At 35.7% G+C, this 19,033-nt stretch overlaps 1 protein-coding gene across 1 annotated transcript; it reads left to right on the top strand.

The window, feature by feature from the left end:
* The first annotated feature begins 443 nt into the window (after positions 1 to 443).
* LOC142607236 (zinc finger protein JAGGED-like) lies at positions 444 to 3,329 on the top strand. Its single transcript, XM_075778657.1, has 5 exons — positions 444 to 654; positions 792 to 883; positions 1,347 to 1,478; positions 1,737 to 1,821; positions 2,235 to 3,329. Coding segments are annotated over exons 1-5 (840 nt in total). The 5' UTR covers positions 444 to 652; the 3' UTR covers positions 2,764 to 3,329.
* Positions 3,330 to 19,033: the final 15,704 nt, after the last annotated feature.

Consider the following 19,033-nt stretch of genomic DNA (forward strand, 5'->3'; position numbering starts at 1 on the left):
TCAAGTGTGATAACTACGTCTGCTAGGCAAGCCTTGTCATGATCGTCCTTAAGGCATATAATAAATGCCATCTTTGTCATATAAATGGCTTTGGAAGTGGTTTACTTTAATGATAGAAGATGTGCAAAAGGACATGAGCATTTGATTGCAATGCATATCTCTTCTGGTAAAACTTAATATCGATCATATAACTATTTTATGCATTTGAGGATATCATTGGACATGGTACTACTAGTTGTAAGAGCAATAGACCTAGCTAGCCCCCTTGAGTAAAGGCAAAACTAAGGCAACGTCCCTCTCATTCCCTCTTCTCTCAACCAAACCAAATGAAACTACCAAATACCTAAGCCTCTCTCCACCCCCACACTTCCTCTTTTTAAAGTCACGAGACCCACTGTCCCTTTGTTCTTTCAATTTTCATATAGAGAGAGAGAGAGAGAGAGAGAGAGAGAGAGTTGTTGAGTCCAGAGGGGGCTGGCAGAGGAACTGATAGAGAACTTTCAAAGCTCTTTTTCTACCACCATCACTCAACTAGCCTCTATATTGCAGTCTCAAACTGAAAGTCTTATAATTCTCTAAAAGCTTTACTTATCTTCCTATCTGGAAGATTATTTACCTCTCCTATTTCTATCTGTCTTTCTCTGTCGGTACCATGTAGGTCTTCCCCACAACCCCTTAACATTTTTTGTTTCTAATTTATCTTCTTCTCAAGCTACCTCATGTTCTACAACACACTTTTAAGTTTTAACTCTCTCTTTCTTTTTTAACCTTTACTCTTTGTTCTTTTTCAGGAGACCTGAGGGGAACCCCTTAGACCTCAACAACTTGCCTGATGATTCTAGAGATCATGGTAAACAGCTCTTTGACGACAGCTCCTCCTCTGGTATACAACTATTTTTTTCGTTCTACAATTAAAGAGAAAATATATACCTATATCTTCCTCATTTTTTTTAGCAACATAATCAACACAAAACTTTATTAGGAAGTGAGAGGAAAAAGAACCAAAACAAAAACAAAAAGCATATGGTTTCTTCAAGTTTTGAAAGGGAAAGATTTTTCCACAACTTTTAAATGCTTGGATGTATAGCTATGAAAGGGTGCATAATTACCTTTTAACTTTCCTCTTTTTTCTTTTCCTTCTCCAGTTTGAAATGAAATACATCAAAATATGAAAAAAAAAGAAAAAAAAAGAAGGTGAATTATAAAGAGCTAAAGAATATTGGGTTCAAAATTATTTTTTTGGTATCATTCATGGATTTGGGGAGATTAGGGTTCGGCTTTTAGGGCTAACTGGCAAAGAAGAAGGGTCTCATCCAAGTTGCTTTAATTGGTTGTTTTTGTTGCAGGCTATAGGAAAAAGAAAAGCGGCGGAAAGGATGGAAAAGACGAGTGTGGGAAGGTCTATGAATGTAGGTTTTGTTCCCTCAAGTTCTGCAAATCTCAGGCCCTTGGGGGACACATGAACCGCCACCGCCAAGGCAAAGTCTTTTCTAATGAGTCTACTTTCCTTTTCATTCAGCAAAGTTTACAGCTAGCTCCCTAGTAAACAAGTATTATTATTATTATTATTATTATATTTTAGCAAACGGGTCACTGCTTGTTAATGATTTGGTCATGAAGCGTGGTCATGTCAATCTTTAGGGAAAACAAAGTTGGGTAGTGCTTTTGTTTTTTGCTGAAATTCTTGGTGTGAGAGATGTTGGATTTGATTTGATTTGTGTGTTTTGGATGGTCAGAGAGGGAGACAGAGACACTGAATCGGGCTCGTCAACTGGTCTTCAGTACCGATAACCTAGTCGGCCAAGGCGCCTCTCACCTAGGGTACGTTTTTTTATTATATTATAATGCACCATTGCCTCCATCTTTCGCCTTCATAACCTCTTCCTCCTCCTCTTTTCTTCTTTTATGACAACTTTTAACTTTCAGTAGAAACTATAGACAAATCATATCACTCATAATCTCATATGCAATTGCTATCTTGAACTACAAAATAAGTTACCCACTTGATTAATTTGATCAAACAATTAGAAAGCTTTATGTTATTTTTCACGTTTTAGACTACAAGATGAAAAGCCCATTTTAATTTTTTTTAGTTGTTCAGCAACAAAAGTGCCATACCATACTTTATTTCATCCATATCAACAGCAATCCATCACTCTACTAATACTGTTGTTACTTCTTGTTGTTCAAGTAAACTAATTAAGAATACTTTTGATATTCTGATTGTCATATAGCTGCTGCCAACCAATCACACCAGGAGGGTATCATCAAGCTGCAGGCAACATTGGAGACCCAATAATCCCTCTCAGATACCCAAGATTCTTCTCTGGTTCTCCATCGAGTCACTTACCAGCACCACCGGCTCCACCACATCCCCAAACACCACAACCACCTCAACCATATTTATACAGCTCTCCGTCACGCCCCATGTCTTTTCCTACACCTTATCCTCAACATCCAATGAGTGATTACTATGTTGGTCATGTTCTTAGCAGTAACCAACAGTACAGTCATCCAAATCTAAACTATGCACCAGACTCTAGTAGTTACACTTGCATTGGTGCACCAGTTGGACAAGGTTTTGCACCAGGAGGTAGCAGCAGGAGCTCAGAATTGGTGGGAGGAAGTGGTGTTGGTGGTAGTGGTAGAGATGGGTCACTGCACAATCAAGAGGAGGGATTGAATTGGGGACGAGGCTATGCAGGGACACAGCAACGTTTGGATCCTCCATCATCGATCAATCGGTTTCAAGATGGGTTCTAGAGAGATTTTTAGAGAGATAGTTTGAAGAACTATTAATCTACATTGACACGCCACCCACCACAAAGACAAACACAGAGAAAGAAAGAAGAGAGAGAGAGAGAGACAGAGAGAAAGAGAGAGACTTAACAAGCTGACAGATGGGGTCATGAAAGGAAGGAGAGAGGTTTTTGGATTTTCTACAGGGATTGAGACAGCTTTTGAGCTCATGTATATGCTCAGCTACTTTGGCTTGGAGCTGTATGGGGATTGAAGGGGGTTTTGTATTGGTTTGTACAAGCCAACTGTGATGAAAAAGGAGGAACTAGACCTGGTGGGACAAGAAGTTAGATATGAACTGAAAGTTCCCAAACCCTTTTTGCGTTTGGAGTTCGTTTTGCATGGCAACAGTTTGTTTTTTTTTTTTTTAATTAATTAATTCTCTTTTATTTAATACATTTATTATTTATTATTATTTTTAATTATCTTTGACCAGGAGAAAAAGAGAGGGTTTGGGGGAGATTGGTTCTCTCTCCCAAACAAAAATTGGGATCTTCTGGTTTCTCGAAACATTTATGATTATTGTGTCATAGATGCTTGCATAATAGGGCAATGACCTAGAGAGAAATTGCATTTCCATTCGGTACCTTTTGCCAAAAGTTTCCTGACCAGAAACATCAAATCTATCAATAAAAGTCTGTAAGAGCTGTGCAATTCTTCTTTAATTTTTTCACAACAATAATAGCTACATATAACTGAAAGCAAAATATTGCTCGTATAAAATAATGGAAAAATATTAATTTTCTCATCTTCTCCTTATTTTGGTGTTCCCTTTATAAAATCCTTAACTAAGAAATTGATTAGAAGATATCTTTTTCTTATTTGCAATATTCTTCGTTTGGACAAAATTCCTAAGCAATTTTACTAATAATACATCAAAGTAGAAGAGAATGTTGTTTGCCAACAAAACTTTTTGCTACTATGAATTGATTAAGTCAAGTGAGATCCACCGCATTAATTTATTTCATGTCTCCTTTTAGCTTTGTGTCAATCCTGGCAGATGAAGTGAATGTAGCAATAAGATAACTATAGCTTTGCACTTCACTTTCTATAGGTTAATCTAGAGTTGTCCAACATAGACATTGACGTGAGAAATCTGTCTGACCCAAAGCCACCTGAACCAAAACTCACTCAATCTGAGCTGTGTGGCGGGTTTGCGTCAAGAACACATAGCCTGATTGGCGGGTCAATTGGTAGTTTTCACTGTCAGATATCCGATTGGATTGATCCGGCCAAAGATCTACCGTTCTCATCCTCCTCCCGTTGCCATGATTCATATTGTTTATTTAATCATGTTGTCAATATTCATAGTTTTGGTGAGATTTTTCGCTTAATATTATGAATATCTGTTTGTTCTGTTTAGACTCCTTAAACTAGATTGTTTAACTTAATATATTAACCAAGTAATTACTTATGTTAATTATTCAGATCTAGGTTAAATAATAATAAATCATATCATGCATAGCAGCCGAAAAGTAAATAACTCAACGATATGAATTGTTTTAATGTAAAAACCTAGGAAGATTTAACCTAGCAATCATCAAGGTAAAGCAAATCCACTATAAGAGAATTGAAGTTTTTGCAATCAAATTTAACCATAAATCTATTGCTACCTCAAGTTGTAATTTACTAACATGACCACATGCAAACTCTGAATCCACGAACTCCTTCTCTCCTTGGATTTACTGCAACACAAGCATCCACGCTTGTGACTTTGAGATCCCGCTCAAAGGTTTCAGATCACCCTCAATTGTTAATCTTTTTAGTAGCAACTAGGTTCTACCACGGTTTGATTGTAGATTTTTCTCCTGTAGACGTTTGTGTAGTTAAAAGATACAAAACCTCTCAAATCTCACAAAAAGTAACACACAAGTCTTCCAAAATTCTGAAAGACGGAGCTAGGGTTTCCTTTTTATATGTGGACAAGTTAGATTGAAACCCTAAAAATTTTTACGGGCTTGAGTCTGATTTAAAAATCTACAGAAATTCTTTTTCTACGATTATCAATCAATATGGCCTAATTCTCGATCAATCGAGCTTGGCAAATTCTAACTCCTCTTTTCTGCAGTCAACTCGAACTTGAAGCTTGAAATATACACCTTTGAGCATTGTCTAATACATAGACTAGACATGTTTTGTTCTCGGCTTGCCAACAGATACAAAATATGATTCTAAACATTTAATCCTAAATCTTTAGAACCTAACAATCTCTCCTTTGGCAATCCGTGACAAAGCACACATACAAAATGAATTGCTCAAATCAAGCATCAGCCTTAATACAAAGTATTGCCCTAATACAATTCTAACACAACTACTAACTTTAGTTACTAGTATTGACAGCAGCTGTTGAAAGAATTAACTTGTAAATTCCTGAAACACTAAAACAAACCGTAAACGCATGTGTGGAAAATACAGCAAAAATCCAATAAATAAAAACTAAACTTGAATTCACAAAACTTAAGAGATAGGCAGAATATCAAATGAAGAAACATCAAATATACTATCATAGTCAATGAACCACCAATGTTTATGAAACAAGAACAATAACACTACACAAATATGCATGAAAATAAAAAATTATCATCAGCTCAAAACACAACTCCCCCTTAAGTACAAAAACTCCCTACTCCCCCTAAATAAAAGAACTCTTAAAGCCCTAAAACCTACTCCCCCTTTTTGTTACGAATTGCCAAAGGCAACCATCAAGCTTCAGAGGGGCGGAGGAGGTGGAAAAACACTCCTATACTAAGCAAAATCAGCTCTCAAGGTAGCCACCTCAATAAGTAACTCATCAAGAAGCTATCCATGAGTTGCCTGAGTAATCATAAAGGACTCCATCATGGCACAGAGTGAGAGAGGAGAGATAATTGTAAGGTCAATAGCATCATCATCACTGGAAGGATCCACAGCAGTAGTAGGATCCACATGTATCTCTTCAGCAGCAGGCATAGCACTAGAGGCAGGAGCTATAGTAGAAGTTTCACCTCTTGATCTTTTTGAAGTCCCAGTGCTTGGTTAAGCACTCTTCATCTGAGCCTATCACTATCTAAGAAAAGTGGCTCTTATAGGGGTAGAGATATGAACTAACTCTAGAGGAGGAAAATCTGATAACCCTAGAAATTTGAAGATGCTATATATATACACAGGAAAAAACAGCTTTTGTGTTTTACACTTACTCCTATAAATATCAACAATAGTTTGAATAAAAAAAGAAGGAAAGTGCATAGATTCATCAGTAATGAGAGCATAAAGGAATGTACACTTATCTATAGGAACAGTATGAACATGAGAGATATGATAGATGTTATGGTAGGATATCCTTAAATAAAGATAGTTAAGCTCAATAAACTCACATGAGTTTATTCTTGATTCAGATCCCCAAGAAACTGACCTACCATAGAGCAATGACATGATATCATCTACATGAGGAAACTCAATGTATAGATATGTGGGTTTATGAACTAAAGGTACACCTAGAGCTTTGAAAACTATTTGTTTAGTAATCCTAAACTCTTTACCTCTAATCCAAGAAGTCAAATAATGACCACTTGTAACCTTAGAATAAAAAGAGAGATTGGAGTAAAATTCTCTAATCAAAGCAGCAGCAAGAGGATCAGACACATCACATAAGGAAACCCAATTCCTAGACACTAGATTCCTACGTATAGAATGATCTAACTCACATAAAACAATCTCTCTCTCTCCCCATATAGACCTATACTTGGTTAAAGTCTCATAAACTTCCTTAGTCTTAGCAGAAAGAAAGCTAACCCTATCAACCAAGGGAGAGGTAGAAGAAGATGAAACAGTGTTTCTATTTGCTTTGGTTTTAAATTTCCTACCAACCTTAGGAGCCATGTCTAAAGATAAAACAAAAGACAAACAAAAACCAAGGGCAAACTGCATTAGATTGAGTTAGAGACAGGATAACATGAAATTTTTGAAAAACTATATGATGTATGTCACTAGTACACAAATGATGCATGATCCAATACTCTAAAACAGTTCAATTTCATCTTAATTTTGAAAATTGACCAAGAAAATTAGAAATTTATCAAAAACCCCAATTTTGAAAAACCTAACTTTCAAAAATTCATATATTGAGCAATTGAACAACACAACAAGTATAAAACATGTTGGAATCACTCAATTAAGCAATATCAAGAGTCAATTTTAATCAATTTGGCCTAATTGAACAAAATCCCCAATTCTCTCAAGAACACATAAACCCTAATTTTGAGATTTTTGAAGAAATCATGAAACATGTTTATATGATGCATGAACAAAAACCCATCAAAAAAATTGGATCAAAATACTCAAAATAATCAAAAACCCTAAATTTTATTTGATTCGAAAATTTTGAAATTTTTTATGAAAAATGCAAAGGGTAAAAGAGTCTTACCTTATATTAAGAAAGAAAACCTTTGAAAGTTTGACTCAGAAAAAGATATAAAAAAAATAAGTAAGAAAGGATCGAGAGAGGGATCAAAGAAGAAGACAAAAACATGAAGAACATCTAATCTGATTCCTATTTGTTTTTTTTTTTTTTAAAGAGTCTTGATCAGTTGAGAGGAATCGAGACAGGAATCGAAAATCATTTAAAAATAGATCCGACTGATTGAGAGAAATCGGAGGGGGATCAAGACAACCTGAGAGTTTTAGCCTTAAAACTGGATTTTTCTTTTTTTTCTTAATCGGTCGGAAAACAGGTTCGATTGATCGAATTTTGAAGATACGGAAATTTTGAAAAACCTGAAAAATTTTCTGCATAAACATTAATGGTAAACCAATTTTTATGATATGAGATGCATGTTTATGATTTCAAATGTTTTACAAAAACAATCTTTCCAAAAACAATTTTCAATCCTAAGCAAATTTCATCAAACATTTCTTTCCTCACACCCCCAAAATGTATTAAACAATCAAGAAGTTAAATCTTGGATGGCCACAAAAATTAACACTCAATCACATGTACAAAGTTTAACAAGACTTGCTTATGGTGTGTGCAACTAGTAAGTGTATGAGTTACCCAAAAGGTGATAAGTAGATGAAAAATAAGCATAATTTATATATTATCAATCACATAAGTTTGAAAGTGACTATCACCTAAAGAATTATATCATATAACTCTCACATCTCCTAGAAAACATGTTTACAACCAAGCAAAATTAATTTTAGTTTATTTTTATATCTTTCTTTTCTTTTTCTTTTGAAGCATATATTTCTTTGTTTTTCTTTTTGCTTTTTGCTTCATTTATTTATTTTGATAGCAACACCTTAAATATTTTTTTGTGCAAGTGCTACAACTTACCAAGTACGACTTTTATGATTTGTACACAAGAGTTCATGATTCACAAGTAATAGTGGTGAGATGATTATTTATGTCTTTTTCCTAGGATTTTTTAGTCCTTACAATCAAAAGAATGTGATTTCAAAATCAAGAGCATGTGTTTAAAAACCATGAACAACTCACATAATATAAGCACTACATAGCACAAATTAGCAAGATGCAAAAAAATAAATAAATAAATAAAGCTCATCAAAGCTGAACAAGGTACACAATCATGAAATGCAAGTTTCATAGGCCAACCTCAATTACACATCTTGAAGATGTATAATACAAAACTTTTTTTTTTCTGATTTTTTTTATTTATTTTTAAAAAAAAATTGAAAAACATAAAAAATAAAATAAAACCTATAATAAAATGCATGAATGTAATGCAAATGCAAACCCTAATGAAAACCAGTTTTGGTCACGAGAGATTGAAATAATTAACACAAGGACCATGGAAGTCATAGGTGACTAGGGACATATCATTACACCTGTCACTTGACGGAGAGACTCAAACTTGCTTCTATCAAGTGGTTTGGTAAAGACATCAGCATTCTAATGCTCAGCAGGAATGTACTCAAGAGTAACAACTTTCCTTTCAACAAGATTCCTAATGAAGTGATATCTAACCTCTATATGTTTGGTTTTAGAATGTTGTACTGGAGTCTTAGAGATATCAATAGCACTAGAATTATCACAATGGACAACCATAGTTTCCTGTGATAGACCATAATTACCTAAAAGTTTCTTCATCCAAAGGAGTTATGAACAACAACTTCTAGCTGCTATATATTCTGCTTCTACAGTTGACAAAGAGACAAAATTTTACTTTTTACTCATCCAAGCAACCAAGTTGGTTCCAACATAAAAACACCCATCAGTGGTGCTATTCTTATCATTAGCATTACTAGCCCAATCAGCATCCGAATACCCAACAAGAGAAACATTAGACTCTTTGATATAAAACAACCTAAAATCACAATTGCCACTAACATATTTGATTATTATTTTTTATAGCATTTAAATGTGATACTTCTAGATTAGATTGAAATCAAGCACACACACCAACACTAAAAGCTATATCAGGTTGAATTGCAATCAAATACAATAGACAACCAATCATACTTCTATATAAAGTGATATCAACAGATTGACCTAATGGATCATTCCCAAGTTTTGTATTGGTGGCCATTGGTGTTCTAGCATGTGCTGCCTTTTCGAGTCTAAATCTCTTGACAAGGTTTCTAGCATATTTTGCTTGGTTAATGTATATTCCAATGTCATTTTGCTTTATACAATCCTAAAAAATAGGTAAGTTCACCTACCATGCTCATCTCAAACATTTTCTTCATTTTATCTACAAAAGATTTAGCAAGAATATCATTAGTATAGACAAAAATAATATCATCAACATAGACTTGAGCTACAACAAAATGATTCTTATCCTTTCGAATGAAAAGAGAAGTATCAGCATTGTAAAGTTGTAATTTACAACTATGTTATGTTGACTTTAATTCCATGCCAAACTTGATTGTAATTTCTTCAATCATTTTCCTGTATTTATGTGAGTTTTTAATTATAAGGGATAAGTGTGAGAGAGTGTGAAGACTCAAGCTTAAAACGATGAAGAAGTGGATTTCGCAAATGCCTCACAAGAAGCTATCCCGCGAAAAAGCCACGTGTAGAGCACATGACTAAAATGCGAAGAGTCATGTCAGCCTAGAGTTTTCATGAGTGTCTCGCGGGTAAGACCTTTTCGCAAAATACTCGTGAAACATTTTATTTGGCTAATTTGTCATGTTTTGTTTTACCAAGTCTTTACCCACATTATATGTATCCCCATTACCTACATATTGTAAAGAGTGCTTTTCAAAGAGAAAACTCTAGAAAATACACTTAAGAATTAGAGATTGTTATACCCACAATCATCTACACATATCTTTATGGTTTTCCTCTACTCCTACCTCTCCATCTCTAAATCTATGAGAGGTTGATAGCCTAAACACTTACCACACCTAATCTGAGTGTTAAATGAGATTTTGGTGCTACTGGGAAGAATTGGAAGGAGCCATTCATTAGCGGATGCAATTGGGCTGAATTATAGGATCCGGAAAGCTAGAGAAGACAAGGTTTCAAGAAGCCAATTGATAGCAGGAGTTTGGAGGGCTCAAGTACATTAAGTAGACTAGGCTTGGAGGGTCTTTTTTATTCTTGTACTCTAACTTATTCTCTTGTGGATCAATTTACCGCTTGGAGGGCGGCGGAGAGGTTTTTTGCCAAGTTCTTTTGTTTCCGCTTCGATAACACATCGTGGTGTTATCTTGTATTTACATCTTTCTTCCCTACCCTTTAAGCTTATCTTTTATTGTTGATATTACATGAATATGGCTTAGGGCAGTTGTATCGGTTATTTGCGCTTATTTACTCTTATTCCGCATTTAGTTTAAGTTAAAGTAAAAGCAATCTAGCCGTAATTTTTATTTAGGGGTCTGAATAAGCTTTTGTGTTTTCACACAAATCTGAGATTTCAATTGGTATCAGAGCAGGTACACTTATCGGATTTCATTATTCTTGTGTGATCCTAGACCCCAAGTGACATGGATAAATCCCAATCTTAATGCTCCTCCATTCTTTGATGGGAGCAATTGTGCTTTTTGGAAAGTACGTATGTGTGCTTTTTGAAAAGCACGTATGCGTGCTTTTCTTTGTGCAGATGAGATGGTATGAGTTTCCATTGAGAATGGGTATGTAAGACCCAGTACTACCAAATTCAAATGGGATAAGGCTGCTCTTACTTTGGCAAACGCCAATAGCAAAGCAATTGATGCTATTTTCTGTGGTGTTTCTACTGATGAGTTCCACAGGATTTCGCATGTGAAGACTGCCAAGAAGGCATAGACCATTCTTGAAACAACCTGCGAAGGTACCAAGAAGGTCAAGGACACCAAGCTTCAAATGCTCACTACTCAGTTTGAGGAAGTTAAGATGAGCAATGATGAGTCATTTGATTCCTTCTATGAGATACTCAATGAGATAGTGATTGTCAAGCTCAATCTTAGATAGAAGATTGAAGATTCTAACGTGGTAAGAAAGAGTTTAAGATCCTTACCCGAAAGCTTTTGGGCTAAGGTCATAGCTATTGAGGAGAGCAAAATTTGGATGAGATAAATATTCAAGAACGTATTGGATCTCTCCAAACATATGAGCTCAGACTGCCTTCTCACAAGTCTAGCAAATCACTTGTTCTCAAAACTATAAATGAGAGAGTAGGTGATTCTTTCGATGAAGACAACGTAAAGAAGGATGTGGCATTTCTTGTGGAGAACTTTCAAAAATTTCTCAAAGTGAAGAACAATGTGAAGTCATTTGGTAAAGGAAAGTTCTCATTCTCCAAGAATGATAAGAGGGAGTTCAAGAAGAAAGATGGGAAGGATTCTGCATCCACTCAAGGAATGTCCAAACTATTTGAAAGGAAAGGGTAAAGTGTTTGCCACTACCCTTAGTGATTCTGAAAGCTCAAATTCCAATGCGGAAAGAGAGTGTGATAGTAAGGGAAACTATTTAGCCTTCATGGCAATCATCTCGGTTGACTCTAGTGGAGAATTGAGCAATTTGATTGATGAGCTTGGTGTGCATTCAGAAGGTGAGGAAGTTGAAGGTTCGGAAGATGAGGATGTGTGCCTTAACGAAGGTGAGAAGAACCTTCAAGAAGTATATGATGCACTACTAGAAGATTGTGGCAAATATGCCAAGGTTGCAAACAACGTTGTTAGGAAGATGAAGACAATTGAAGAAGAGCATAAGTGCACACTTGTGCAACTTAAGGAGGCAAAGTGTGAAGTTGAAGGGCTAAAGGGAGAATTGATGGAAGCCTATTCAAAAATTAAGTTTCTTGAACTTGAAATTATTCAAGATAATGTCAAAGTGGAGTGCATTTCCACCAAGAAACTTGACAACATGCTTTCTTCTCAAAAATCTTCACATGACAAGACTAGTTTAGGCTATACCAGTGAAGGAAGCTCAAGTAGTGAACCCAAGAAGGAAGTGAAGTTCGTATCGGCAAAAAATATAGAGAAACCCAAAGTGGAGAAGCCCAAGATTGAGACCCCTACTATTGCAAAGAGAACCAATGGTGCAAAACCAAAGGATAAAGGGAAGTCATTACCCAAAAATCAAAGGAGACCTCAAGTGAAGCACTTTTATCATCATTGTGGTGTGCGAAGGTACACAAGACCAAATTGCTTCAAGCTTCAAGCACTCAAGAAGGCTGATTCTGTGCGTGGCCAAGAAAATTCAAGAAGGAATGCCAAAGGGAGCACAAGCTAAGGAGAAAATAAGGAACAACTCATTGGAGATGTTATGGAGATGTTAAAGAACATTTCATTATACCTTGCTAGCTTCACCTCGAGGTTTGAAAGTTATGTCGGTCGTTTCCCTCCATCTAAGGATCTCACCCAAAATACTCGTACAATGTGGGTGAAGAAGGGTACTCATGCATGATCGCTCTCTGTGCCCATGCATTAATACTTCCAATGTTTTAGGGTTATAGGTTCATGCATCATGACATATGCCTTCTTGTGTCATTGCTTCCAGTTTGTAGCGTGTTTCTTTTCCAAGTTTTTATTTGTTGTTTTTATTGATCTTACTTTGCTTGTTCTGTTTTTGAGTGTGTTGACAAAATTCAAAAACCCATAAAAAGTGAAAAATCTCAAAAAGTTTGATCGCTTGTATTATGTATATCATATGTGAGTTTGGCCTAGTACCTTCATACTAATGGCGTAGTGCATTTACAAGCTTAGCTTGCTATGTATGTACATTTTCTAAGTGTGAGCGACATCTAGAAATCTACGTTTTGATTGTTGTAAATAGATCTTTAAGCTTGTCATGAATGATTATTTAATAGTCTTATTTGATCTTGAAACATGCGTAAACTTGTGCTTATATATCTCCTCACATCTACTTTTATGTTTTGCTTATAGTTCAACCATTATCAAATCTCAAAAAAAGATATAAAGTTGCAAAAGCCGTTGCACATACTAGTATTTGACTTGAAAAAAGAGAAAGTGACTTGTATTGAAATGTATGGTGGCAAAGCCAAAGGCTAATTCGTCAAAGTTCTATAAAAATGTTTATGGCATCGCTTCTCAAAAATCTGAGTTGTTTTATATCAAAAGTATGAAAAATGAAAGCCAAATGAAAAATTTTCAATTAATTGTAATCATATTAGTGAGGGGTCATTTATGTTCATTTCTAAAAGTGAGATAGATCACTTGATTTAGTACTAGTTGTGCATGACATGCTTGAATTGATCATTGAAGCTTTATACTACACTTCAGACTAATTCATACTTGATCCACACACACAACACACAAGTCTAATGTTTCAATGAATGCTTATTCCATTTGTGTGATTGTACCTATTCAAATGTGATGTATATACTTAATTGCTTGTCGATCAAACCCAAAAACATTTTTAAGTGTTTTATTTGTTTTTGAAAGTGTTTTTATACTTTTATGTGTTTAGAGTTTTTGTCCAAAGTGTTTATATCTTTTTTTTAAAAATACTCTTTCAGAAGCATTTTTACGAGTAGGTCGCGAGTAACCTCTTCCCGCAAAAATAAGGATTGCAAAATTCAAAATACAATAAAATACATAAAGAAAGTTTCGCGACTGTCTCGCGAGAAAACTTTACTCGCAATAATTTGTATGTGCTTTAGTGGCATTTTTTAGAGTAACTTCGCGAGAAGCTTACTTGCCAAAAGCGCGTTTCTACCGTTTTTAAAGGCAAATAGTGACAGTTTTTCAAACATTCTCATTTTGTCTCCTCTGTGCCTCTCTCAACCCAAAACATCTTTTCTCCTAAAAACTCAACCAAAACTCAAGATCAATCAATAATAGGACTTATCTAAGGTATGTTACAACATCCTTTTACTTTTGAATCCTTAGATTTAGTCTTAGATTCTAGGATTTTTAGGGTAGGCTTTATTTTTGAAATGGTTGGGGAAAACTTATTTTTCTACAAAATGTTTTGTTTTTCTTGTTTGGGCTGAGTCCCATTTTGTTTGGTTATGTTTGTGTTGGCCCCAAGTGGTATTTTAACATGTATTTAGGTAAGATTTCATCATGTTCCTACATTCATGTCAGTGGTTTGTATGCATCCTATGTGTTTGATGAAAAGCCTAAATGGCATTTTATTGTTGTTTTGGACTCCGATAAGTACCAAACTTTGGGGATTACCATGTTTTTACATTCTCAGCATGTTTTAAATATTGGTTGTGTGTTTTACACACTTTGACCCAAGTGTGCTTGGTCATTCCTTGATCATGCATCATATATGCACACGACATGCAGACTTTATGCAAATACTTGATCACTTGACATGTTTTGCACTTCAATCATGCTAGATAAGTGTTGTTACACGCTTAGCACTTAAAACATGGTCTTGTGATATTAGGTTTTATGTTTTTATGTTTGTTTTAGGACTTTTGGTTTATGGACTAACTTGGAACTAATCAAGTTTTTTTCCTTGTTTTTTGTTTTGTCTTTGTTCCTTTGTGCTTGTGACTGTTTTGTAAATGTCTCCTCGGAAGAAATCAGCCACAAAGAAGTCCTCAAAGCGTTCCCGCACTTCTTTGATGCATTCCGAGATGCTGATGCGAACATGGCCTATAACAACTACTACAAAAGGGCCCCAATCATCTTGGAAAGGATTGTAGATTTTGAGTCCCTAGAACACACTTTCATTCCTGAAGTGTTCAAAGAAAGGACGGGGACAAAGCTGCTGAACCCAATTGGGAATGTCCATGCCATAAGGAAATTCTATGCCAATGTCGTTGTGGAAGGGGATCGCATAAACTGTTGGCTGCGAGGAAGAGAGTTCCATGTTAGAAGGGAGTCCATCCAAGAGATATTGGAGGTTTGCCCAATGACTCCACACACATCCCTCCAGTATGATGAGAGAAGAGAAAATCTTGGAGAAATTATGGAAATCCTTGGTGGTGAAATTGATGACATGATGAGGGACCAGCAGCAGCAGGAGGATTCAGAGTCCGAATCATAACAATTCTAGTCTCTTTGGCCATTCTGGTAAAAAAGGGGAGTAGTTTGAGGGGGAGTAGCATAGATTGAGGGGGAGCATTGGTTCATTGGTTTATCTTGTTTCTATTTTATTAGTATTTTGTTTACTTTAAGTTTTTATAACTTAGGATATTTATATTGCTTTCTTTTAAAGCTTTCAAGTATTTTATTTTAAATCTTAATATTTTCTTTAGTACTGTTGTGTATCTTAGTTTTTGTAACCGTTTTGATGCTTATTGCTTTCTATCGCTTCTAGCTTTAGTTTCTTTAATGCATCATGCTTGTTAGACATGCAATTGATTTTAGCATTGCTCTTAACTGCATTTGCGTGTCCGGATGATTATTTACTAGTTAAATTTTCATTGTAGTCATTCCTTAATGACGGTTCATGTTTGATCAAGTTATACGTCATAGCTTATATCTTGTATTATATCTTGATTGCATTTTACTTGTTCCTACACGTACCTTGTGTTCTACTTGTCATGTGCTTAATGAAAATTTGTTGTATGTGCAAGTGTTTCAAGATACAGGTGTACATGGTGCAAGTTCTTCATAGCTTCTAGAATTAGGTGTGAATGAGTTTTGCCTATGTTTTCAAACTCACGTTTAAGTCTAGAGTCTGTTTAAGGGTTTTGTCATAGAATATCCAAAGGGGGAGATTGTAAAGTTGTAATTTACAACTATTTTATATTGGCTTTAATTCAATGCCAAATTTGATTGTAATTTCTTTAATCATTTCCCTGTATTTATGTGGGTTTTTAATTGTGAGGGATGAGTGTAAGAGAGTGCGAAGACTCAAGTTTAAAACGATGAAGAAGTAGATTTCATGAGTGACTCGTGATAAGCTATCTGGCAAAAGAGCCAAATGTAAAGCACATGACTGGAATGCAAAGAGTCATGCTAGCTTGGAGTTTTCGCGAGTGTCTTGCGGGTAAGGCCTTCCCGCGAAATACTCGTGAAATATTTTTTTTGGCTAATTTGTCATGTTTTTTTTAACCAAATCTTTACCCACACTATATATACCCTCATTACCCACATGTTGTAAGGAGTGTTTTTCAGAGAGAAAATCCTAGAAAATACACTTGAGAGTTAGAGATTGTTATACTCATAATCATCTACATATTTCCTTGTGGTTTTCCTCTACTCCTACCTCTCCATCTCTAAACCCGTGAGAGGTTGATAGCTCAAACACTTACCACACCCAATTTGAGTGTCAAGTGAGATTTTGGTACTGCTGGGAAGTATTGGAAGGAGTCATTCATTGGCGGATGCAATCGGGCTGAATTGCGGGATCGAGAAAGCTAGAGAAGACAAGGTTCCGAAAAGCCAATTGGTAGCAGGAGCTTGGAGGGCTCAAGTACATTGGGAGGACTAGGCTTGGAGGGTCTTTCGTTCTTCGTGTACTCCAACTTATTCTCTAGTGGATCAATTTACCGCTTGGAGGGCGGTGAAGAGGTTTTTCGCCGAGTTCTTCGATTTCCTCTTCGATAACACATTGCGGTATTATCTTATGTTTGCATCTCTCTTCCCTACCCTTTAAGCTTATCTTTTATTGTTGATATTGCATGAATATGGCTTAGGGTAGTTGTATCGGTTGTTTGTGATCATTTACTCTTAACTTGCACTTAATTTAAGTTAGAATAAAAGCAATCTAGTTGTAATTTTTATTTGGGGGTCTAAACAAACTCTTGTGTTTTCACACAAATCCAAACTTTTAAGCATTTTCTCTCTTGAATCCATTCCCTGTGCGATAAGAAGTCAGTCTGTCATACCAAGCTCGAGGAGCTTGTTTAAGACCATACAATGCTCTTTTCAGTTTTTAGACATCATCAAGTCTATAAGGATTCATAAATCCTTTGGGCTGTTCTACAGACACTTCTTCTTGTAACATCTCATTCAAGAATGCACTTTTTACATCCATTTGATATAGCTTGAAATTCAAGTGACATGCAATGGACAAAAGTATCTGAATAGACTCAAGCCTAATTACAAGTGCAAAAGTCTCATAAAAAATCAACTCCTTCTACTTAAGTGTATCCTTGCGCAACAAGTCTTGATTTATTCCTTATGACTATTTCATGCTCATTGGGCTTGTTTTTGAAGATCCATTTAGTACCAATCACATTGGCTCCTTCAGGTCTAGGAACTGGTTCCCACACATCATTTCAAACAAATTGATGGTGTTCTTCATGCGTTGAGTTAATCCAATCAGCATCTTGCAGAACTCCATTCACTTTCTTGGATTCCACTTAAGAAAGATAGCATGAGTGAGTAATGACATTCAATGCTTTAGATCTTAGCCTCATGTTATCATTTAAACTTCCCAAGATATTGGTGGAAGGGTGATTAAGCTCAACCCTAGTAGATGGACCTTTCACCAAAGAAGTTCTTGTACTTTTTTGCTCAGATGGTGTCCTTGACTCATCCTGTTCTTGTGGATTTTCTCACATTGGGGTTGTTGGTTCTGAGATAATATCATTCAGTATTAACAATTCTTCTTCGTTATAATTTTCAACATACTCCTTAGGAAGAGTATCTTCAACTTTTATAGATCTCCCTTGAACACTTTAAGCCTCTTTAGCAAGAGTTTTTGCACATTGTTCATCATTTATCACCACATTAGTAGATTCCATCACAGTTTTGGTTCTAAAATTGTACACCCTGTAAGCTCTGCTTGACATAGAATATCCAAGAAAGAGCCCTTTCTCACTTTTTGCATCAAATTTTTCAAGATTCTCTTGGTCACGAAGGATGTAACAATTACTGCCAAAAATTCTGAAATATTTCACCATCGGTTTCTTTCCTCTCCAGAGTTCATATGGGGTCTTCTTAGTATCAGGATGAAGTACACTTTGTTCAAGGTATGGCATGCAGTGTTTACAGCTTCTCCCCAAAAAGACTTTGGCATACTTTTGTTATTCAACATGACTCTAATCATCTCTTTAATTACTCTATTCTTTCTTTCCACAACCCCATTCTGCTGAGATATCTTGGTTGTAGAAAATTCTTACTTTTTTACCTGATCATTGCAAAAGAATTTGAGTTTAGAGTTCTTAAACTCTCTTCCATGATCACTTCTGATCCGAGCAATCAAGGTATTCTTCTCTACTTGCAACTTCTTGCACAGATGAATCATCTTGTCAGCAAATTTAGATTTATCTTTCAGGAGAACCACCCAAGCGTATTGTGTGAAATCATCCACCACAACAAGGATGTACTTCATTTCACCTAAGCTTTGAACTCTGGCAAGACCCATAAGATCAATATGCAGCAACTCTAAGGGTCTAGATGTCTGAACGTCACTGATTGATGGATGCTTAGCTTTCACTTATTTGCCAATCTGACATGGTCCACAAATAATCTTCTCTATCTTTTCAAACTTTGGTAAACCAAGAATTGCCTCACACTTGGAGATTTTCTCTATTTTCTTGTGGCTAGCATGTCCTAACTATTGATGCCATAGGTCCACTTGATTAATTTTTACACTATAACACTTATGATTTATGCTTGGTGTTATATCGTAACAATTATCAGCGATTCTTATTCCAACACAAATGCAGTCACCCCCATCATCAAGTATCTCACACTCTTACTTAGTGAACAACACATTCAGCCCATTATCACATATCTGACTAATACTCAACAAGTTTGCCTTTAATCCATCCACGTACTACATGTCTTCGAACAAGGGCAGTCCTAGAATGTAGATTGTTCCAATACCTCTATTGACTAACTTGCTTCCATCCCCAAATGTGACAGTTCCAATCTTTCCTTCCAAAAGAGTCCTAAACAAAGCTTTATTACCTATCATGTGCCTAGGACAACT

This window comes from Castanea sativa, chromosome 8 (genome assembly GCF_040712315.1).
Source record: "Castanea sativa cultivar Marrone di Chiusa Pesio chromosome 8, ASM4071231v1".
Taxonomy (NCBI): Eukaryota; Viridiplantae; Streptophyta; class Magnoliopsida; order Fagales; family Fagaceae; genus Castanea; species Castanea sativa.